This window comes from Notamacropus eugenii, chromosome 2 (assembly GCF_028372415.1).
Source record: "Notamacropus eugenii isolate mMacEug1 chromosome 2, mMacEug1.pri_v2, whole genome shotgun sequence".
NCBI lineage: Eukaryota > Metazoa > Chordata > Mammalia > Diprotodontia > Macropodidae > Notamacropus > Notamacropus eugenii.
In genome coordinates, this window is record NC_092873.1 from 413,970,935 (window position 1) to 413,994,553 (window position 23,619).

Consider the following 23,619-nt stretch of genomic DNA (forward strand, 5'->3'; position numbering starts at 1 on the left):
TCCTAAGTTCTTCTCAGTTGTCATGGATCATCGTATTGCTGAGAATAGCTAAATCAATCACAGCTGAGCATCTTACAATATTGCTGTTACTTTGTACTTAGTACATTTCACTTTGCGTCAACCCATTTAAGTCTTTATAAGTTTTTCTGAGAACATCCTGCTCATCATTTCTTACAGTTCAATAGTGTTTCATCATAATTACATACCACAACTTATTTGGCCATTCCCCAATTGATGTGCATCCTCTCACTTTTCTAATGCTTTACCCTCAGGAAATATAAGTCCTTTTCCTTTTTTATTATCTCTTTTGGAATATAGACCTAGTAGTGGTATTGCTGTGTCAAAGGGTATGCATGCTTTTATAGCCTTTTGGGCATAGTTCCAAACTGCTCTGTAGAACGGTTTAATCAGTTCACAACTCCGACAATAGTACACTAATGTCTCATTTTTCCCACATCCCCTCCAACGTTTGTCATTTACCTTTTCTGTTCTATTATCTAATCTAATAGGTATGAGGTAGTACTTCAGAATTGTTTTAACTTGCATTTCTTCAATCAATAGTGAGTTAGAATATTTTTGCATATGGCCATAGATAGCTTTAATAATTTCATCTGAAAACTGATTATATCTTTTGATCACTTGTTAATTGGGAATGGCTCTTATTTTTATAAATTTGACACAGTTCTCTATATTAGAGAAATGAGGACTTTATCAGAGAAACTTGCTTCAATTTTTTTCACAGTTACTATTGCTAACTGTATTTCCCTCTATTCTGTTTCCTATACCCCTATTTATTCTATTCTCTCTCTCCTTACATTTTACCCTGCCTCAGGTGTTTTGCTTCTGATTACCCCTTTCCCCAATCTGCCCTTCCTTCTACCCTCTTTTCTTATCCCCTTCCCCTTCTATATTCCTTAGGGTAAGATAGATTTGTATACCCCATTTCCTGTGTATTTTATTTCCCAGTTACATGTAAAAACAGTTTTTCACTTTTGTTTTTAAAATTTCGAGTTCCAAATTCTCTTCCATCCTCCGTCTACATCCACCCTCATTGAGAAGGCAAGCAATTCAATATAGGTTATACATGTACAGTTATGCAAAATACTTCCTTAGTAGTCATCCTGTGAAAGACTACATTTCCCTCCATCCTTTCCTGCCCCCCATTTATTCTATTCTTTTCTTTCCCCCTGTCCTACCTTAAAAGGGTTTGCTTCTGATTACCCCTTTCCACAGTCTGCCCTCCCTTCTATCACATACCCCCGTTATCGCTTCCCCCCCCTACTTTTCTATAGAATAAGATAGATTTCTATACCCATTTGAGTGTGTATGTTATTTCATCCTTAAGCTAATTCACTCATTCCCTCTCACCTCTCCTCTCTTCCCCTCCATTGTAAAAGTTTTTCTTTCCTCTTTTATGTGAGATAATTTACCCCATCCTACCTCTCCCATTCTTCTCCCAGTACATTCCTCTTTCACCCCTTAATTTTGTTTTTTAGGTATCATCCCTTCATATTCAACTCACCTTGTTCCCTCTGTCTATATGTGTGTGTATGTATATATACACATATATGCATATACATCTACATATACGTATGTATATTATATTCTCTCCAACTACCCTAATAATGAGAAAGGTCTCATGAGTTACAAATATTACCTTTCCATTTAGGAATGTAAGCAGTTCTACTTTAATAAGTCCCTTATGATTTCTCTTTCCTATTTGCCTTTTCATGCTTCTCTTGAGTCTTTTATTTGAAAGTCAGATTTTCTATTTAGCTCTGGTCTTTTCTCAAAAATTCATTAAATTCCTCTGCCTCACTGAATGTCAATTTTTCCTCTCATGGATTATACTCAGTTTTACTGAGAAGGTGATTTTTGGTTATAATTCTAGCTCCTTTGACCTCTGAAATATCATATTCTAAGCCCCTCCAATCCCTTAATGTAGAAACTGTTAAATCTTGTGTTATTCTGACTGTGACTCCATAATACTTTAATTGTTTCTTTCTGGCTACTTTCAATATTTTCTCCTTAAACTGGGAACTCTGGAATTTGGCCATAATATTCCTGGGAGTTTTCCTTTTGGGATCTCTTTCAGGAGGTGATCAGTGGCTTCTTCCCATTTTTCCTTTACCCTCTGGCTCTAGAGTATCAGGGCAGTTTTCCTTGACAATTTCTTGAAAAATGATGTTTAGGTTCTTTTATCATGGTTTTCAGGTAGTCCAGTAATTTTAAAATTATTTCTCCTGGATCTTTTTTCCAGGTCAGTTGTTTTTGTAATGAGATTATTCATATTGTCTTCTATTTTTTCATTCTTTTGTTTTGTTCTATAATTTCTTAATTTCTTATAGAGTAGCTTCCATTTACTCCATTCTAATATTTAAAGAATTATTTTCTTCAGTGAGCTTTTGTACCTTCTTTTCCATTTGGTCATTACTGCTTTTTAAGCATTCTTCTCTCCTCATTGGCTTTTTGGACCTCTTTTGTCATTTGATCTCGTCTATTTTTTAAGGTGTTACTTTCTTCAGTGTTTTTGTGGGTCTTCTTTAGTAAGCTGTTGACTCATTTTTCATGATTTTCTTGCATCACTCATTTCTCTTCCCAATTTTTCCTCTACTTCTCTTACTTGACTTTCAAAATCCATTTTGAGATTCTTCCACATCCAGAGACCAATTCATGTTTTTCTTGGAGGTTTCCAATGTAGTAGCTTTGGCTTTGTTGTCTTCTTCTGAGTGTGTGTTTTGATATTCCTTGTTACCAAAGTAAGTTTCTATATTTTGAGTTTTTCCCATAGTTTGCTCATTTTCCCAGCCTATTACTTGACTTTTGAACTCTTTTTTAAGGTAGGGCTCTTTTTCCAGGGGGGAGGGTATACTGTCCCAAGCTTCAGGGGTTTTGTGAAGCTATTTTTAGAGATAGTTCTAATAAGTTTTCAGTTACCTGTAAGTTTTCAGTTTTTCCCAGGTGGTATGAACTAAGGAGAGGTGTGTTTACTACTCTCCTGGCTTGTTTTCTAGTCTGTGAGTGATCACAAGCACTCTTTTCTGCCCTGGAACTGTGAGGAGGGTTCTCTCTTCATTCCTACCACAGGCTGTGTTGTACCAGTGCTCCTTCTTGCCCCAGGACTATGACCCAGATCTGAGTATGGGCAAATAATAGAGTCCTGCCTCAGTCCTAGCAAAAAGATCCCTGTCCTTCTCACCAGTTATTTGATCCCCTTACTGTCTGTGAGCTGAGAGTTGTGCTTATTCAGGCACTCCTGGTTTTCTGGGGCTGGGGCTGGACTGCACTACACTCTCACCAAGGTCCGACAGACCTTTCCTGCTTTGCTGTTTTTCTTTGGCATTTTTGTGCCTACGTCATCTTTCTTTGGCATTCATGGGTTGAGAAATCTGGAAACCGCCTCAGCTGCCAGTGATTCAGTCTCCTGAGGCCTCCTCTGGGTTTGCTGGGGCTCTGGTCTGTGTTGGTATGGCCTGCTCTCAGCTACACTCCTCTCTCATCCCAGTGCAACAGACCTTTGCTGTTAACCTTCCAGGTTGTCTTGGGCTGGAAATTTGTCACTCTGAATTTTTGGGGGTTCTGCTCCTTTAGAATTTGTTTAGAGTCATTTTTACAGGTATTTGGAGGGGTTTGGGGGAGAGCTCAGAGGAGTCACTGCCATCTTCAGTGAATACCCTTAAGAGATCTGGGAAGGAATGAAGAAGTAAAGAAGAGTCAGTTAAGGAAGTAGCAGGAGAGTAAAGAAGGCATGTTGAAGTGAAGTCGCCTAGCATTTATTAAGCACTTACTTTGTGCTGGGGCAGTTAGGTGGTACAGTGGATAGAGTCCTGGAGTCAGTAAGACTCTTCTTCCTGAGTTCAAATCCAGCCTCAGACAACTTACTTACTAGTCATGTCACATCACTTAACCCTGCTTGCCTCCATTTCTTCATCTGTAAAATTAGCTGGAGAAGAAAATAACAAGCCACTCTAGTATCTTTGCCAAAAAAACTCCCAAAATGGTGTCACAAAGAGCTGGGGACACGATTGAGCAACTGCAACAATGTGTTAAGCACTGGGGTGTGCACAAATAAGATATTTACAAAGCAAATTAGAGCTAATCTGAGAAGGAAGACTCTAAAATTATGGAGGCCCAGGAAAGGTTTTTGTACAAAGTGGGACTTCAGCCCTCACTTAAAGAAAGTCAGGGATGGTGATGAGGAAAGAAGAGAGTTACAGGCATGGAGGAAATCAAGGTCAACAGTGTTGCAGAGAAGCCCCCATCCCACTCCCTTCATCCTCCCCACCAAGAAAAAGCTAAGAAATAAAAAGATTTAGTGATAAAAACGTTGTTGGTGACCTTTGAGAGAGCAGTTTAGTGGTAGACCTAACTCTAGCATTACATGTATCAACCTCCTCATCAGTGTGTATATCCCTGGAAAGTATACTGCCAAGGTAAGTGAATTTATCCACAGCATTCAACATTTTTCTGAAATATGGGAGAGAAGCAGTATTAGGCTACCTATCCAACCGAAGGTCTACAGAGCTGTTATGCTGACTTCATTGTTGTATGCCTATGAAACCTGGACAGTCTACCAGCACCCTTCAGGAAACTGAATTGCTTCCATTTGAACTGTCTTGGGAAGATTGTGAAGATCACCTGGCAAGTTAAGGTACTGGACTGAGATCCTTTCTTGAGCTGAACTGCCAAGTATTCAGACTCCACTACAGAAAATGCTAATCTGATGGACTAACCACTTTGTTCGAATGCCAAATGTTCGTTTGACTAAAAGACAGTTTTAGTGAGCATGTGCTCACACAGAGGTCAGAAGAAGTGATACAAGAACACCCTCACAGTCTCTCTGAAGAACCTTGGAATTGATTGTGAGACATGGGAGACACTGGCATAGGACTGTTCAGCATGGTATGTCCGCATTAAAGAAAGTGCTGTGCTCAAGAAAAACATGAGATACATAGATTTAGAGACATCTCCACTCCAAATGCTCGTGTGGACTATTTGTGCCTCTCTTGTGGTAGAGCCTTCAAAGCTCATATCTTGACTCCCACAGAGTGATGTCATTTTGGTCTTCTTCAAGAATTTGCAGACAACTACCACCAGTTACAAGAAGTTGAGTCAAATCAACAAGCAATTGCTTGTTGACTTGAGGACAGAGTAGGTGGCGAGGTATCTTCAAAACCTATTTTTCCCAAGATGTTATAATACTATATATTAGAGTTATATGTTTTATCTTCTTGCTAGACTGTAAACTCCATTAGAGACTTTCTTAGATAAACCTGGCATGCCTCATTTTGTAAAAATATTTTGCTGTACATGGTAGATACTCTTAGTATTTGGATAAATAAAATTTGGATTTCAGAGGTAGAAAAAAAATGGACCTATGGTAAGGGGAGTAGAAGCATCAAGAGAAGCCATTTTAAGATTAGAGTGACTTGAACATATTAACAGGTACTTGGTAAGGACCCAGTGGAGATTAAAGTTGTGGAGAAGGGTTGATTGGATTAAAAGAAGGTGTTGGAAGAGGCAGGAGGGTTTGGGATCCAAGGCAAAAGTAGGTTAGGCTTATCAAGGGAAGATAGGGTAAAAATATTGGCAAGTTTTGAGATATGAAAAGTTGCTCAGGGGATTCCCTTCCATTGAACCTTAGTCTCTTTAATAAGAAAGGGGCAGGGGATGGTGAATGGTGAGAGAGATACGGATTTATGTCACGCCAGCTGTGTGCCAGGCACTGTGCTAAGTGTTTAACAGATATCTCATTTGAGACTCAACATTCCTGGGAGGTAGGTATTGTTATTGTCCCCTTTTTATAGTTGAGAATACTCAGGCACACAGAGGTCAAATGTCTTTCCCACAGTCACATAGCTAGTAATCCGAGGCTGGATTTGAATTCAGGGAGATGAGTCTTTCTGACTTCATACCTGGCACTCCATCCACTGTGCCACCTAGCTGCCCCATTCATATCTCCCACTGCATCCAGGGCCATCTCCAGAGGTGATCTATGTGTTGCTACTGGACCCAGATGGCCTGTGAGGAGAAAATGAGACTGGTGACTTTGCACAACCCTTCTCACTTAAATCCAATTCATTTGCATGTCATGGCATCACCTCCCTGTTGTCATGGTCCTCTTCAAGAATGAAGGACCAAACAGCAGCAGTTATAAAAGCAAGGTTTGCAAAGCACTTTACAAATACTATCTCATTGGATCCTCACAACAACCCTGTGCAGTCAGTGTTATTATTATCCCCATTTTACAGGTGAAAAAACTGAAGCAGACCAAAGTTAAGTGACTTATCCATGGTCACATAGCTAGTAAGAGTCTGAAGCAGAATTTGAGCTCAGACCTTCTTGACTCCAGGCCCCCCAGGCACCTAGTTGCCTGTGATGCCTTCTCAGTAGAGAAGGGTGGGTTATGGCATTACTTCTGGTGGAAAAGCAGAGACTGCCCTAATTACTTAAGGGGTGGGGAAGGCATTAGTAAATTACTCTAAGTTAAAACAGCTGACAACCACCCTTAAGCCATTTTCCTAAGAGAAGTAATGCCCATTTACTAGGACGTAACTGAACTCATTGTGTTAGATTAATTTAATTATTATTATTGTATTATAACAAATAGTGAAAGGAATGGGTTTAGAGAAATTTGGGAGACTTTGTATGCACAGATTTAGACTGAAGTGAGCAGAATCAGAACAATAAACACCAAAACAACTCAAATAACTGATATAACACTAAAAAAAGAAACAACTGTGTGAAAGACTTAAAAACTCGAGAATACTATGACCAGTCAGAACTCCCAAACAGTGATGACAAATCAAGCATGCTTTCAACCTCTTCAAGCAGAGAGATGATAGAATAAAGGTACATAATGAAATACCCATTTTCAGATGTAGCTAATATGTGAATTTATTTTTCTCAATGGCATGGGAAGGTTTGAGTAGGAGTGATACAAAAAAGCATCAATTAATCATTAAAGAAGGCAAAAAGAAGTTCAGAAGGGGACCAATACAGGACAGTGTTCAGCTATTGTGTTAAATAAAATACAGTCTTAAACAGAGCTCTATGTCATAGATATATGGTTTTACATAGTCTTTTTCTGGGGCCTTTTTTTGTGTGTGTGTATGTGTGTGTAAGGAAATATTCATGTTTGTTGATGTTTTCAAGTTCATGATAATAAAAAATAAAAAATTTGAGTAAATTGCCAACCAAAACCCAAAAAGTGAGGTTTTGTTTCAGATAGAAGTTGCGGAGGAGGGTGTTGCTAAAGGAGCTTTGTCATTTCCTAAAAGCAATTCAGCCCTCTCTTCCAGGTTGGGAGGAGGGGTGGTCTTAGGTATGGTTTGATCTCAGGAACAAGGAGGAAAACATTCCCTGACACAAAATATCTCCTCTACAATGTTCTATGTTGCCTAAAACTTAACAGGAGAAAAAAATTTAACCAAAAAATTTCCATAATGAGATGAAAATGTTTAGTCTTAGCAAGTACTTGATTAATTTGCCAAATGGCTTGGAGAGATGTGGCAGCCAAGACAGTAGCAGTTAATAAATAAATTTGTTTGTTAAAACTTAAGAAGAATGGTAGACATTTATGACTAATATCTCATAAAACAGGAAAAAGCAAATGGAAGGTAAAACAAACATAAAGTTTGACAAGAAACTTGGCTAATGACAGTTATCCAAATAGAGTTTAAGGATGAAGGTGGAAGAACAACGTTTAGAAGATGAAGAAAGATCTATAAAGATTTCTATAACAAACTGTTTATACCACTAAGCAAAGTGAGAACTCTTCCCCACCCCCACCCCTCCAGGCCTCTAATATCGGTTCCAGTTGTGCTCATGGAGGAGATAAAAATAGCACTGAGGAGAACAAAGATGGGAAAAGCAACTGGAGTGGAGCAGCTGTATACAGAGGAGATTCAACTAGAAGTCAGTTCTGAGGAAGATGAATTGGTTTACAAGGTATTGGAAGGAAAAGGAAGCTATCAAAGATATGGAAAAAATATTAATTCCCTCTTTACCACCCCCCCCAAAGTGTCTAAGAAATTATAAACAACTACTGATCTACATGCCTGCTCTCTCATCTATATAAAAGTTTTATAAGAAAAATACATATAGTTTTTCTCTTCCACTCATACTTTCCCTATCATGGTTTTAATATATTGTGGGTTGGTGTAAGAAATTAAATGGGAATTTTGGGGGAGTTTTGCAGAAGCTGCAGGTAACACATGAACGCCAGCAGATGACAGAAAAAGTTTGGAAACTCAAAAATGCATAAAATATATGTATAGTAGTATGTAATATCAACATATTTTATCTTTCATTACCATTATAATTCAGACTTCTTCATTGGTACAAAGGGAGAGCCCAAAAATTTTACATGATTTTTCCAGATCTTGGGGGCACTGCACTTCTAACCTTCAAGATGTGGAAAGGATAACTATATTCATCAAAGAGCTCCTTGATAGAACTGAAAATAAGAAAGGTTTGGTTTTTTTGTAAGAAATACCTGCACATAACCAATTCTTTACCACCACACAACTGACTGAAGGATGTAGAAATGATACAAAGTCTCACTGTTTGTTGACCATAAAAAAAAGCTCTTGCTTTTTTACACCTATTTTACAGGAGGTGGTGAGAGGCTCTCAAGTAGGGTAGATGGCTATATGAATGCAAAGGGGAATATAAGAATTGGTTGATGGTAGAGGATGAAGGAGAAGGAAAATTCTGAGATTATCTCCAGTTATATGTCTACAGATAGTTAGAAATGGGTGACTGCTATTTAGGGAAGAGATTGGAGCTGAATACAATATTTAGTAGAATAATTAAGGACCACTCAGATATATGTGGTTGACACTAGTCTTTAGAGTATTACTGTATGGGTTGAGTGCTGAAAACCAAAGCCCTTGGGTATGGTGTGGTTGGAGGGGAGGACTTTGAATGAAGGGGAAGCTGAAGGCAAGGAAATAAAAACTCCCTTATTTTTCAGTCTTCATCTTTGTATCTTTAGTGGTGGTACTTATGATGGCATTAGGGAGAACTTTGGTCATTGATGCTGCTCATAGATAATTTCAGCAAATCCATGACCTCTTCAATGTGGTTCCTTCCAGCTGTGTAAAAATTTTAACAAAAACAAAACCCTGTTAAAATGAGAAGATGAAAACTAAAAATTTGGTTTGGCTGTGTAAAAAGAACGCTAATTAGATACTTAGGTACACTTCTTACCGTTGTTTTCATTGTTCTGCAACACTACCTGTCAAATTAAAGTTGCAGATTTTATCTATAAATGCTATAAACATAGATTCAGTCTTCATGGTTTATTTGTGGCATGAAAATGAAAAAATCAGAGAACATGATTGAGGAGCCATGTCTTGCTAGTAGCTTTTTATTCATTTGAGTGCAACTTTTGGGAGATGAGAGATTTATCTTATGATTTTAAAGGAATTTCACTTATCTTGTAAATGCAGATTAGATTTTTCCATTTTGAATGTTCAGCACTTGTCCTGTAGTAAAAGCATACCCTACCTAAAAATAATTAGTTGGTTTTGAGAAAATATGATAATTTAAATGACATTACCAGAAGCAATTAGTTCCACAGGAAAAATATTACAAATGGTCCATTGCCTACTGATTACAGAAGGATTTGGTTTGATGTATTAACAATAACTTTGGATAGAGCAACATCATGTAGGTGTATACCAGTGTTGTTAATATTCATGTCTCTTTCTTACAGAAGACCATTGGTAAAATTGCAACATGCTTGGAATTAAGAAGTGCAGCTTTACAGGTAAATAAATTTCTTCCTACTTCCTAATAAAAACAGTAGCTGTCATTCTGCTAAATGTTTGCCATATATACTAAAAGATTATATACTTTCAGAGAAACTTGTGTAACAGGAATTTTTCTATTAGGTTAGCAAGTATAGTTAATGTTTCTAAAACAAGAGAAAGTAGAAGGCTTTTTTTCCCTTTTACTTCCCTTATCTTTAAGTGCTTCCAGGAAAACAGAAGTGACAGTCACTCAGTTTGTCTCTTGGTAACAAGAAATTGATTGCTTTTAGCTTGTGTGTGAATGGTTCCTATTAGAAACACAGAATGATTTTTCTCATTGATTGGAGTACAGAGATTAAAAATTAGGTTTGTAACAAATGTATAATATGCATATTTTTCATTTAGTCCACACAGTCTCAAGATGAATTTAAACTGGAGGACCTGAAAAAACTAGAACCAAGTAAGTTGAATCACATGGTTTTATTGCAATTACTTTCAACATTATTTCTGATAATAAGATTAGCAAAGTAAGATTAAATGGCATGGGTGATGATTTTACATTCTATGAAAATACAAATATGCTTGATCTTCTGTACTCCTGTAATTAATATGCTGCAGTGTTTATTGCAGTTATCCCTTTGAATTTCACCTTCACTGCACCTTTCTATTGTGGTTCATAAGGGGAAGATACCAGATATGAAAGAAAATATTAATTCTCCCTACTCCCTATCCCCACAACAAAAGTATCCAAGAAATTATCAACATCTACTGATCTACATGCCTACTCTCCCATCTATGTAAAAGCTTTGTGAGAAAAATATGTACTCATCCTCCTTGATGAGAATTAGAAATAAGAAAGTAAGAGTATTCAAAGGTATGCTATTTTATTTTCTGATACATCTTCTACATAAATTTAAATCATTTTGATAAGGAGGCAGCTACCTTAGAAAATATTTATTGTAGAGTCATTTGGAAAATGTATCATTGTATGTGAAAATGTGTATCAATGATACTTAAAATAATATTTTAGTGATGGTTCCTTTAAAAAAAATCACTGTCACTTACCACAGATTTCCCTTCCAGAGCCCTCCCTCGCAAAAGAGAAGTCAGTTAAAACAAATCAAGACATAGGCTATGTTGAAAATCTAGAAAATCTAGTCTGCCACCTCTCTAGTGTCTAGATATTTCACCATTGGTCATCTTTAGTCTTTCAGTGTTGTTTTTCTTTATGTTATTACAGTTTGATATTCATTTTTAGGAAATTTAAAAGCTTACTGTCCAACCCCTACTTTATTTTCTGAAACTTGTTCTCTCCTGGAAGAAAAGATTTGCTTCATAAATTTTTATCATTAAGTGTTGTTGCCAGATAATCTTGTTGGTTGAAACAAATATTTTTTTAGGATAAATGTTTGCCAGCATAAGCACAACCACAAGAATTAAATATGACTAAAAATAGGGCAAAACTTTTTTGTCTTTTTATTAAGGCAAAATATCATATCTTGAAAAAATAACCAGTGTTCCTTTCCTTTATCCATCTGTTAAATCAAAATTATAATTGTCTGCAAGATCCCAATTTTAGAACTATAAGAATAATAGATTTATAGCTAGAAGGGACCTTAGAAATCACACAGTATAACTATACATATAAGGAAATTGGGGTCCAGAGAGGTTTGATAACTTGCCCAATGTCATTATACAGGCAGCAAATAGCAGAGATGATATTCAAACATAGGCTGTCTGACTCCAAAACGAGTACTTTTTCCTCCATCTTACTCTGTCTCTCTGTATATGAGATCATCAATTCCAATTTTTAAAACTAAAGAAAATGAGACCCTAAAGGATTAAGTGACTTTTGAGGATCCTAATTAGAACCCAGACCTCCTAATCTTTCCATCATACCACAGTGAGTTTTATGTTTCACTGCCTCACCTTATAAGAATTATTTGGGCTTTTGCAGACTAATTTCTGATTTCATGGAATAACTACCATGGACGGAAGTATATTATTTCTGGTGTTAGCAGTAGGATTTGAGTTACAGATTAAAAATGGTTATCAAGTAAAAAAAGAGATCTTTTCATTTGACAGTTTGAGGAATATCTGCTGGCTGTTGTTATAGGTGAGTGCCAAACTGATGTAGCAGATTTGCTATGATTTTGGTATTTTTTTTTTTTATGGTTTTTCTTTTTTTTCCAGCACATTTTCTTTCTGAGGATGGCAAGAAATATAAAATATTTTAGTTGTAGATTATTTTATATAATTGATATCAGAAGTTTTGTTTTAATCAACAGTTTTAATATTTTAAAATAGCAAGTATAATCCTAGATCTCTTGAGATCATGAACATCTATCACATAAAGTTAAGCTTCTCACTTATTTTGATAATTAATTTTCCATGTTAATATGTGTCTGAAGTTAAAACGGTATGATTTCTTGTAGCTTTAAAAATAATTTAAAAATCAATCAGGATAAATGAAAGGGAAGGGAGTAGCAAAGTTAATTACCTTGAGAAAAAGTATAGTGTTGTAGTATAAGCAAAAAATATTTTTGTCAGCCCCATAAATACTTTTCAGTGGAAAGCCATATCTGATTATGTCTGTGAATAATAATTACTATCATTTACATACCATTTTAAGATTTGCAAAATACTTTTATATGATACCTGCTACCTTCACAGCAACCTATGAAGTCATTTCTGTTGTTATTCCCATTTTCCAAATGAGGAAACTGAGGCTGACAGAGGTTAAAAGTGACTTCTTGTGGGTCATGTAGATAGTAAATATGTGAGGCAGAATTTGAATTCAGCTCTTCCTGACTCTAATTAACCTTAACCCTGTGCTACCTAGTTTTCCTGCAGTACATTAGGATTAGGGTATGTGATATCATCGTGTCTCACTATTGTCAAGATAGGAAAACTGGAATATCCAAAATAGGGACTATTATAGTTTTCTCTGTTATTTATTGACCATTTGTGTTCCTTTTTTAAAAAGTCTAACATTCACCTGTAGAGATTGTTCATCTTTAATATATTATTTTAATTCTCTTTATATTTTATGATCTACTAAATTAGTCAACTTTCACCATAGTGAAGCATGGAAAACTATATTAGGGTTCCCCAGTTCTTTCAATTATGATCATTTTAGTAAGATTATCTTTTTTTCTTGTTGTTTTAAAAAAAAGTTTTAACATATTAAATGCACAGGTCTTTATCTTAATGCCTTACATACCTCACTGTCACATTAACGAGAATCAGTCTTAGAATCTCTTTTTGTGGGAGGAGAGGACTGTGTTATGTAAAAAGTTTGAGTGACTTACTGGCATTCAGATTGTCATACTTTGAATTTCATATAATGATTTTGAATTTGATTTCTGCATCTGGTTCTTAATTGAATTTTAAAAAGATATATGAAATTGTACTCTATGGTCCTTCTGCACATAATAGAATGTGGTTTGGGATTTATTAAAGTTAGCTAATAGTTTTTAATTAAGATTTTAATTATTTTATCAGTCTTGGATTCTTGGCTTTATTGTTGTTTAGCTAGGGTACAGTAATTCTTTTTAGAACAAAGCACAATAGTCAACCGATTAGGCATCTAGATACCCTAAGAATTTAGTAACTTCAGATCTTTTTGGACATAGATTCTTTTTTAAAAGGTATATTGTCTTACCAAAAATTTCTTGTTGTTCAATACTTCAAGCAGCTGGGATATGAAAACACTAATAATATAATTTCCTGGATTATTCTTAAATGATTTACTTATTATCTGATCTACCTCGATTATTGTAATTGTAACATTTTAAATGTTGGAAAAGACTTCAGAGGTTATCTAGTCCAACTCCTACCTATTGTTTCCTTTTTTTAAAATCAGTCTTCAGGGGATTTTTACCCATAGCCACTCAGAAAAGTTGGGGAATCCATCTTGCTTTGTCATAAAACTAACAAATCAACTGTATAGTCCTTTCCAACAAAACAAGCCATGTTATTTATATTTGTGTATTTGTCTGTCTTTTTTTAGGATGTAAGCTTCAAGAGATCAGGTTATATGTTCTGTGATAGCATGCTGTGAGTGCTTAATTTTTTATTAGTAGAATAAATTTAGATGCTTTCTGTACCTGCTTTTCTGAGGTCTGAAGTCTGTCAAATAAATTAAAAAGACCAAATAATAGTTACCAAAATAATACTATACTTCTTGCTTCTCCTAATGCCCGTCTATGTTATGATAATCCTCTGTGGTTCTCCCAGTGCCTAAAGTATTCTGAAACAACATTGATAACTATTGGAACTTTCTCAAGCTATGAGGATAGGTGGAAAGAAATACACATCATAGGTAGACTCCCTTTTTAATCAGCTTGAAGGGATGTCAGAATTCCTGCTGTAAAAATGGAAACATATTACTAAAGAATTAAATGAGGATTCTTGACATTTTATTTTTGTAAAAGCAAATCTTGTATAATTTGTAAATAATTAACATTGATTATGGAAAGCCATTTTGAAAAAAATGAGTTACTTTGCCTGTTCCTAAGTAGTGATACCTAAGAAAGTAGATAGGACCATAGATCTACCAGGGTTGGGGAGCCTGCAACTTCAAGGCCACATGTGACCCTCTAGGTCCTCAGGTGTGACCTTTTGACTGAATCCAAATATCACAGAACAAATTTTAGACTTGGACTTGTTCAAAAGGCCAAACTCAAGGACCTAGAAAGTCACATGTGGCCTCAAGGTCACAGGTACCCTACCCCTGGCTAGACCTTGAGGAGACCTCAAAGGCCACTTAGTCCACTCCTCTCATTTTATAGAGAAGGAAATTGAGGCCCAAGAAAGTGACTTGTCCAAGAGAACACAAGTATTAACCATCAGAGGAGGAATTTGGACCCAGGTCCTCTGACTCTAGAACCAGTGTTCTTTCTAATACACAACATTGCCTCCCAAATACTGCTGAGCTCTGTTATAGTAACTGTATTTGAATTCAAGAGAATCTTAATATTTGGGGCAGTTTTCCTAAGCATTGTAGTAATATTTTATGAATTTTATTTGACTTAAAATGTTTTTTGCTATTCACATTCTGTGAGGAAGGAACGACTGTGTAAAAGCTAAAAACTAAAATTTCTGTATAGTAACACAGAATTTCATTTTGTCTTCACCTTCACTTTGTTTTCAACAATTTAAATACCAGTTTGAGGGCTTTCTTTAGCACTTAAAAGGAAAAAAATGATGAAACTAATATTTTAAAATATTTCAAATTTTATTAAGCTATTCAGTATTGTGCAGTATTCTCACACAGATTTATATAGAATTACGTTGTCTAAAAGAAAATGTAGTCTTTAAATCCTTAGATTGCTAAAGGAATGGGTCTTGTGAACACACTTGTTACACATAATTTATCTTTCAACATAATTTATTGTAACCACATTGTTATTTATTACAACCTCTTAGCAAGAAAATGGAAATATTTTATTATATAGAATTGGATATTATGATGTTATTCATTTAAAACAGAAGTCACCTAATGTAGATCTGAATCACCCAGGAAATAAGCATGATTCAGATGAACCAACCCCAAGTCTTGGGACTTTCACCTTTCTGAAACTGAAGGAATTAGAGGAAGTAATTCCATACTGATATTTCTGTTAAATGTTCACAGTTAATTTTTTAAAAAATAGACTAACTTCATTCTATATAGCACCAGTGATTTTGTCTTTTCAGACTTTTAGCATAGTATAGCTGGTTTGACTCTAAACTTGAAGCAACCACAAAGTTGGGAAGCCCAATATCAACTAGAGCAGGGATGGGAAACTGGAGACCATATGTGGCCTTCTAGGTCCTTGAGTGCAGCCATTTGATCAAGTTCAAGTTTTATAGAACAAATCCTTTTATTAAGGGGATTTATTCTGTGAAGTTTGGATTCAGTCAAAGAGCCCACTTGAGGACCTAGAGGGCCACACATGACCTTGAGGCTGCAGGCTCCCCACTGCTGGACTAAAAAGTCATAGAAGCTTCTTGGATTGCACTGGGGCTAATTCAATAAGCTTTGAAAAATAAAAAATGGAAAAATCCTATCTTTGTACATTTAATCCTGATGGAAAGACATCAAGGACATCTAAAATTTATGAAAAAGCATTTACATATAATGTATCCATTATAGGGAAAGGGGCTGCATAACATCACAGCAGAATAGCAAATTGTGGAGATATAGATAGAAGGTAGGTAGTTGTGTTTTAACATTATTTACTAGCTTCCTTTTAAAGATAGCAGTAGTATTGTAGATCTGTTACAGAAAGGTATTATAGATGCAGTAAGAAAATATTATAGCTCTTTAAAGGAATTTGTAGATTATAGCATTTATCCTTCAGACATAGGACTTTACTAAAAAAAGTGTCAGAAGGGATTTGTAGCACATATTTGAGTTGGAGGGGACCTTAGAATACAGCTGACTTAACCTTTCATTTTACAGATAAGGAAACTGAAGTTCAGAAAAGAGAAGTGACTTAACCAGGGTCACATGGTTGTAGTAGAGCCAAGAACCAAACACAGGTCTCCTAAAATTCAATGCAATGTGCTTGTCATTTCATGCTAAGAACAGGCAAGCATTGATGGATGATATAAGGCAAAACATAGTCATAGACCTTTGAAGGCCAAGTGCTGAAACCATTATTCCCTTGATGCTATTTTGGTCAGCTCTTGGTATCAGTCTCAATTTGATTGTGATGGAGATGGTAGTTTTCTGTAAGGTCTCTGAATCTTTGGAGCTTAATTTCCATGGAAGGCTGGCAGAATCCAAGGATTGGTAGCATTTGGAACAAACAAGAAATTTATTCTTTGTTCGGCCTTTCAATTTCAGAATGTATAATAATGGCACAGGGATTGTGGTAAGGTTGATTTTCTAAAATTATATATATTCAATATGGATTAGTTTTGAAAATTCACCGTAAGGCCCATTTATTTCTTGGTTCTGGTTTCGTGAAAGAATTCATTTTCTGTGTTTCTCTTTACAGTCCTAAAGAATATTCTTACTTATAATAAGGAATTCCCCTTTGATGTTCAGCCTGTCCCATTAAGGTAAGAAAAATAAATAACCCAGACACCACCATTTCAGTTCCAGTGTTGTACCTACGTTTCTGTGACTTTTCATATTCACACGGGTAGTACCTTGGGAAATAAGTGATTTAGAAGCATGTTGTTTGCATAGCTTATTATTTCCTTTTTTTATGTAGAAGAATTTTAGCACCTGGTGAAGAAGAGAATTTGGAATTTGAGGATGATGATGAAGAGGGTGGTGCTAGAGCAGGATCTCCAGACTCCTTCCCTGCTAGAGTTCCAGGTAGGAACCAATTATGCGTTGGTTTTTATCTCAGATCAAGAAGTATGGAGCTTTTTTCCTAGTTCTTTCTAGAAGGGAATAAAACTTCTTGAATAGGCTCTCATGGCTGTGTGCAGTAGTTGCTATCCTCTATCAGCTTCTGAAAATGACACAGTAGATCATATTTTTACAGTGACTCAAGATTTACAAAGTGCTTTCCATATATTATTTACCTAGGATGTCTTAAGTAATCCGATTTAAGGATTTACAACATGAAATCAATAGTAAGCTAACTCTAGGCCCTGGCAAAGTGGCCCTTGGATGACTCTTATGCCTTGTGAGAGAGAGAATAAGCATGGAGAACTTTTTACATGCTTAGGTTGGTGAGCTCCGTGTTTCTCTTCCGTTTCTGCAGCCAGCCAGGCCTTTTATCTTCCTTGGCAGGCTGGGGAGTTTCCTTGCTTTTTCCCTCCTGGCCCCCAACCATTTCACCACACCCTGTTTTTCTCTCTTTGTGCAGTTCACTACATATATCTAGTTAGCTTTGGAAAGTAAACGAGTACATTCAATAATAACCATTTTTTTAAGGCAGTGGAAGCTTTATTAATATAATTAGGATTCCAGAGTTCTTAATGCAGTTCTTTTATATTTATTACAGTATTTCTAATGTGTTTTTATAATGAAAGAGTGCAAACAATCTTGCTTTTGAAAAAGGAGTAAGGTGGGGTTAGGCATTTTCTCTTTTCCTGTCTTGAAATTTCTATTTCCTTCTCAAACAACGTGGTTTAGTTAATGTGGTTTCATGTTTTAGGTATGTGAACTTAATTTGATAGTTTCCCTGCTCCAAATACTTAACAACCCAGAAACCTGGAGCAAATGACAACAGTGAGACAGATGAAACTGTTTTAGGTCCAAGATGCTCAACTGAAGATGTTTCCTGTTCTCTTACTGTGACCTCATGGTTCTGAGAGAGAGATTAAATAATAATGTAGCTTTTTTTTCCTGTAATGATGTGGTATTGCAACATTTAAACATAGCCCCTCTCCTCTTCTGTAGCACAAAGGTCTGCAGGTTTACAATATTGCAAAAGAGTTCATTGCTGACCTCTGATACAGAAGAGAACTTTGTATATTGGGATGACTGCTATAAAAAACTAAAGAAATCAGTAAAACTTCTAAAAACATATTTGAGAATAACAGTTTTCTGATAACTTTTGTGACTTACTACAAAAAGTAGGGAAGTCTATGTAATTAGAAGGTGGAGGAAGTATATTAAAACCAGACGAGCTGTCTTTGTAACTTGAGATTGCCTGTCAGGGCTATCCTTTTCACAATCACTTGTAAAGTTACATTTACTATGAAAATACTATAGTAACTTTTAAAGGATCTTCCAAGCACAGGAAATTTCTTTTTAAAAAAAAAAAATCATGCTAAAAACCCATTACCAAAAACTTATAGACAGTATCTGCAAATTCAGTGGGAGAATAATTCTTTTGAAAAATTCTAAAATATTAGGAAAATATTCTAGAAAAATTCTAGAATTTTTTTGACTAAACTTCCATTAAAATAACAATGCTTTTGGAATGACTAATTTTAGTTCTGATGCCTTAAAACCATCAAGTAGATGGACTGTATTGATTTCTGTAAAGGTTTTTAAAAGCCAGGAGGTTATCAAGATTGTATAAGTGTTCTGAAATGTGGACTTTATATAAATTCTAGGTGGTAATCATGAATGAATAGTTTAAGAAATTTGTTGTTGAGAAAATGTCATATTTAGGTGACTACCTATGATAGCCTTAGTTTGTGAAATTGAAATTTTATCTTCTAGTTGTTTTGGTATGAGGGAGGTTAGTAAGCAGTTTTGATTCATTTATTATTAATGAACAGTTGTCTGTAGGTAGGTGGCTTTAGGGACAGCTAGGTGGCACTTTAGCTAGGATGCTAGGCCAGGAGTCTGGAATACCTGAGTTCAGATTTGGCCCCAGAAACTTCTTAGCTGTTTGAATCTGGGTAAGTCACTTAAACTCTGTCTGCCTCAGTTTCCTGAACTGTCAAATGGGGGTAATAATAGCACCTACCTCCCAGTGATGTTGGGAGGATCAAAGAAGATAATATTTGTAAAATGCTTAGCACAGTCTGGCACATAGTAAACCCTTAATAAATGCTTATTTTCTTCTTTCCTCCTTCCTTAGTTGTGTGAAAGAGCACCAATTGAGGTATAACTTAATGTCCAAGTGTGATCTTGCTGTTTTGTACTGGCCATTGCTCCATGCCTGAAACGTATTTCCTCCTTACCTCTGCCTCATAAAATCTCTTCCTTTCTTTTCCTTTTTTTTTTTTTGAAATTTATTTATTTTTAGTTTTCAGCATTCACTTTTAGAAGATTTTTGAGTTCCAAATTTCCCCACTCCCCAGATGGCATGCAATCTGAAATAGGCTATACATGTACAATCATATTAAACATATTTCTACAGAAGTCATGTTGTAAAAGAAGAATCAGACAAAAGGGAAAAATCTCAGATCTCTTCCCTTCTTGAGGGTTGCAGCTGAAGCATCACTTACTACATGAAACTTTTCTTAACTATCTTAAGTTTCAACTATTTTGTAATTATTCTTTTTATATTTATTTTGTACACACTTTTGTAGCTACTTATCTCCCCCATTAAAACATAAACTTCTTGCAAGGAGAGAGGGGTCTTTTTTCATTTTTTTGTATTCTTATCCCCATAGTGTGGCACATAACGATGGGTTTGTGCTTTTTGGTTGATTGATAGGTGAAATTTTTATATGTGGCATAATGGAATGGTTAGATAGAAAAGAATGGTCTTGGTATTCACTATCAAGTTTAGTGTTTTCTTGTTCTTTACATACACACAGAGGAAAAGCAAGTCAAATGAGTTAAAGTAACATATTGTAGATAATCTTGGTGCCTTTGAGGGACAGTGACACAGCCTGGGGAATTGGGTATTCCTTGGCCCTTGAGCTGCAAGAAACTTGGAGAAGGTAGATTAACGAGATTATGTGCTAGAGGGCGTAAGATGATTTTTACTTTTCTTCTAATTTTTGGTCATTGGGTGTGATTCTTGTCCTTATCCTGCTATAAATTTTCCATGGGGCACATGACAAGGCATTGAGTTTCAAAGAGCTTATAATAGCTGGCATTTATGTAGCTCTTTAAGGCTTGCATCATTTTACATGCATTATCTCATTTAATTTAGATGAAGAGTCACACATAAAGAGATAAATAGAAATATAAAATAGGTTATTTCCAAAGTAGTACAACGGTTAGTAAGTATAATAGTGGGGATTGTAGGAGTTAGTAATTCATTCTAGAGCATCATGGTCAACTTGGATGTTCTTGTTATGTTATTCATTTACACACAAATAGATTATACATTTATCCTCCTGTTGTAGCTTTAAAAACTTCTACCTTTTGAGGCTACAAAAATGTGAATACCCTTTGACCCAGCAATATCGCTTCTAGGGCTGTGTCCCAAAGAGATCATAAAAATGGGAAAAGGCTTGCCATCTCAGGGAGGGAAGGAGAGGAAGAGGGAGAAAATTTAAGACTTATGGAAGTGGTTGTTGAACACTGAAAACAAATAATTTAAAAAAACCTTCAACCTTTTGCTTGTGAATTTTCTCACGTAACAGTTCTCTTGTCATGATGCATTTCTTTAAACTGTTATGGAAGTTACTCTTTTCACCACTAGGTGGCGCGTTTGCTTCTTCAGTAAGGTCAAATGCTAATCTTTTTAATTCCACTGTTTTCCAAAAAACTGTTTGTAATTAAAGAAATAGATTACTTAGAGTCATATATGCATCTTAGTTTAGTGCCTCAGTGAAATGCAAAATAGAAAAAGAATTACTTAGAACTTGCTTAACCCTGGGGAAAAGAAACTGCCTGGTACAGTGAGAAAAATGCTTGGAATACCTGAATTCAGATTCTAGATCTGCTTTCTTATTAGCTACACCTTTGGATAAGTTTCTTGACCTGAGTCTGTACTTGATTCTGGGACTTTTGCAGTCTTTTTACATGGGTTTATGTTTCAGGGGTGTATGCAGTTTTGTATGAATGGAGTCTCAGCTGTATAGTTGTAAATGCACATCTCCTTTAAGGGAGAGGTCCCTTTGTGCTCTAAAACTGAGGCCTGATCTTATGATAAAGCCCCAGAGTAGGAGTTTAGTGGGAGACAAAACTTTGTTAAATAGTGGATTAAAAAGTAGAATGAATCAGAAGTTCTTATTTTACCTGCTCTTAATAAAAAAACTAGACAAAATACAATTTTATCTAAGATACAAATTTATGGGACAAAAGAATCTTGATCTGTGTTGCATAGCTTTCCAGAATCCAAGTTCACCTCCATACTATAATAAGGTCAGGAAAACAAGTCATTTATCTAATGCCATTTCTTCTTAACATTAGCAACATTTGTTGGAGTAGAACTTTAGACACTGTGTATCAGGATGAAGGAAATACTCTCTTGTGGTAACTGATGGTGTTGCAATTTTTGACCTTTAAATTGTCAGTTAAGACAAACGTTTCAGTTAATTTGGATCTTCTTGGCCCTTTCCTCTTGAAATTTGCTTTAGCCTTATCACTAATTCTTACTGATGTATGGGAGAGCAAATATGTGGGACTGGATCTGGAAGGGAATGAGAATTGGGATATATTTCTTTTTTTCTAAATAGCTGATTTTCTATAATTGTCTACCCCTTTGTTTTATGATTGTTAAACTGGAAATGATTTTTTGCAACAGAATTTTTTTTAGGATATTATCTTATTCAATTTCTCAAATTCCCAAACATTTTAATTCTATCTAAATTTTGAAAAACTATTACTGGTTCTTCCTAATAAACTATTAATCGCCATGTTTTCTAAATTATACTTATATCAGGGCAACAGATAGTTGCAATTCCTGTGTGATTTACATTCTTTAAATAGTAAACTTTGAATTATTAATATCTGTTCAGTACTGATCTTTTGGCAGTGAAGTGGGAATCTTTAGATCTAGGGCAGTTTTCTTTTTCTCAGATATTAAATAATCTGAAAATTTTATGGCAAGAGAGAAATACTTCAGTTATGTGAAAACAAGGGCCATGTCTTTTCTGTGTTCTTTTAAGTACCTTCTTTAACATTATTGCTAGGGTTAATGTTTATTGCTGTTTCTCTGTTACCAGGTACTTTATTACCAAGGTTGCCATCTGAACCAGGAATGACGTTACTCACTATCAAAATTGAGAAAATTGGTCTGAAAGATGCTGGGCAGTGCATTGATCCCTATATTACAGTTAGTGTAAAGGGTAAATAGCTCTATTTCTACATTCTGTCTCTGGTGCATTTTATACTACTGCTTCTTGTCAAGCCATTGACATTTTTTTGTCATGTATCTGTGACAAACTCGTTTTGGTTCACTCTACAGTGAGACAGGATAATAGATTTCCATTCATCATCCTCCACCCCCAGAATTGAGAGGGATATACCAAAAGCACTTGCCTGTTTCTTTGTAACATCCCTATACAACGTTGCTTTTGGGGTTTTCCTAAAACGTGTCTATTTTAACTCTACTATTTCCATCCAAGGTGGTCATTAGCTTTGTGCATAGTCTTCATCAAGCATTATTCACTTGAAGGAATGAGTTAATGCAGTATACATTTCAGGGATCTGACCCTTCTGATGCAAAATCAAGTCTCTCTCATTTTCCCTGACCTTCCTGCTATGGGCACTCCCATTCATTTCCAAGGTAGCTGAGAATTAATTCTTTGAATTAGATCTTTAATGAATCACCAGTACAGATGGAAAAACATGGATATACCCACAAACATCCATATCCTGAATGTAATCCTGTGGGATGCTGAAAAAGTGAAATATTTGTTATCCTTAATTATGTTGCCATGGTTATTAAACATGATTATTTTTAGGAATTTTCTTTTATCCATTTCTTTCTTGTAGACAATTTTATTTTCATTTTTGACTTTGAGATCTGGAATTGGACTTTTTGTTATTGTTAAGCTTTTACATAGCACTTCAGTTTTCATCAACCAATTATTAAAAATAACTGAAGCTATTTTCCTATGTTTTATCCAATTAGGAACTGCAGAGTTAGTGCAGGTTGTCTATTTGACTGTCCCATAATGTTGGTCAAATCACAGGGACAGATTTAATTTAAGGTATGGCAATAAATGGGAATGGAGATAAGCTGTTAACCTCTGAAATACGTGTTACTTGAAGCTAACAGTGCCATTAAAAACATTTTTGGATTTTTTAAAAATGACTTGTAAGACTACTTTGTAGTTTAAGGAGGCATGTTAAGAAATGTTTTTTAAAATGATTTTTATAAAATTGAGTGTGAATGTCTTCAACCCTCTGCCATTTGTCATTTGTTGGTGCCATGAAACATTCCTTTCTACTTGGTCCTAAGACCTTCATGGACTCATTGCCAAATGCAATGAATATGTTATTTCAGGACATAGACTTGTAAGAGACTATAGGAGCACCTAAGTACTCAAAAATAAGTCTGTGGAATGTTGTCTCTGAAAGATAAAAGCTACAGTCTACACTCGTTGA

The 23,619-nt window shown here is 35.5% G+C and overlaps 1 protein-coding gene across 7 annotated transcripts in view; it reads left to right on the forward strand.

Annotated features, from left to right (window-relative positions):
• The window catches only part of AIDA (axin interactor, dorsalization associated), a 59,454-nt gene that overhangs the window by 29,812 nt on the left and 6,023 nt on the right, over nt 1-23,619 (forward strand). For 4 of the 7 annotated variants that reach the window (XM_072647773.1, XM_072647774.1, XM_072647775.1 and 1 more), the window contains exons 3-8: nt 7,800-7,950; nt 9,722-9,775; nt 10,164-10,218; nt 16,748-16,811; nt 16,967-17,073; nt 22,233-22,355. In XM_072647773.1, the coding sequence (XP_072503874.1) occupies nt 7,828-7,950; nt 9,722-9,775; nt 10,164-10,218; nt 16,748-16,811; nt 16,967-17,073; nt 22,233-22,355 (526 nt within the window). In that variant the 5' untranslated portion in view covers nt 7,800-7,827. The remainder of the gene's footprint in view (nt 1-7,799; nt 7,951-9,721; nt 9,776-10,163; nt 10,219-16,747; nt 16,812-16,966; nt 17,074-22,232; nt 22,356-23,619) is intronic. The other 3 variants (XR_011975468.1, XM_072647778.1, XM_072647777.1) reach the window with 2 other exon arrangements.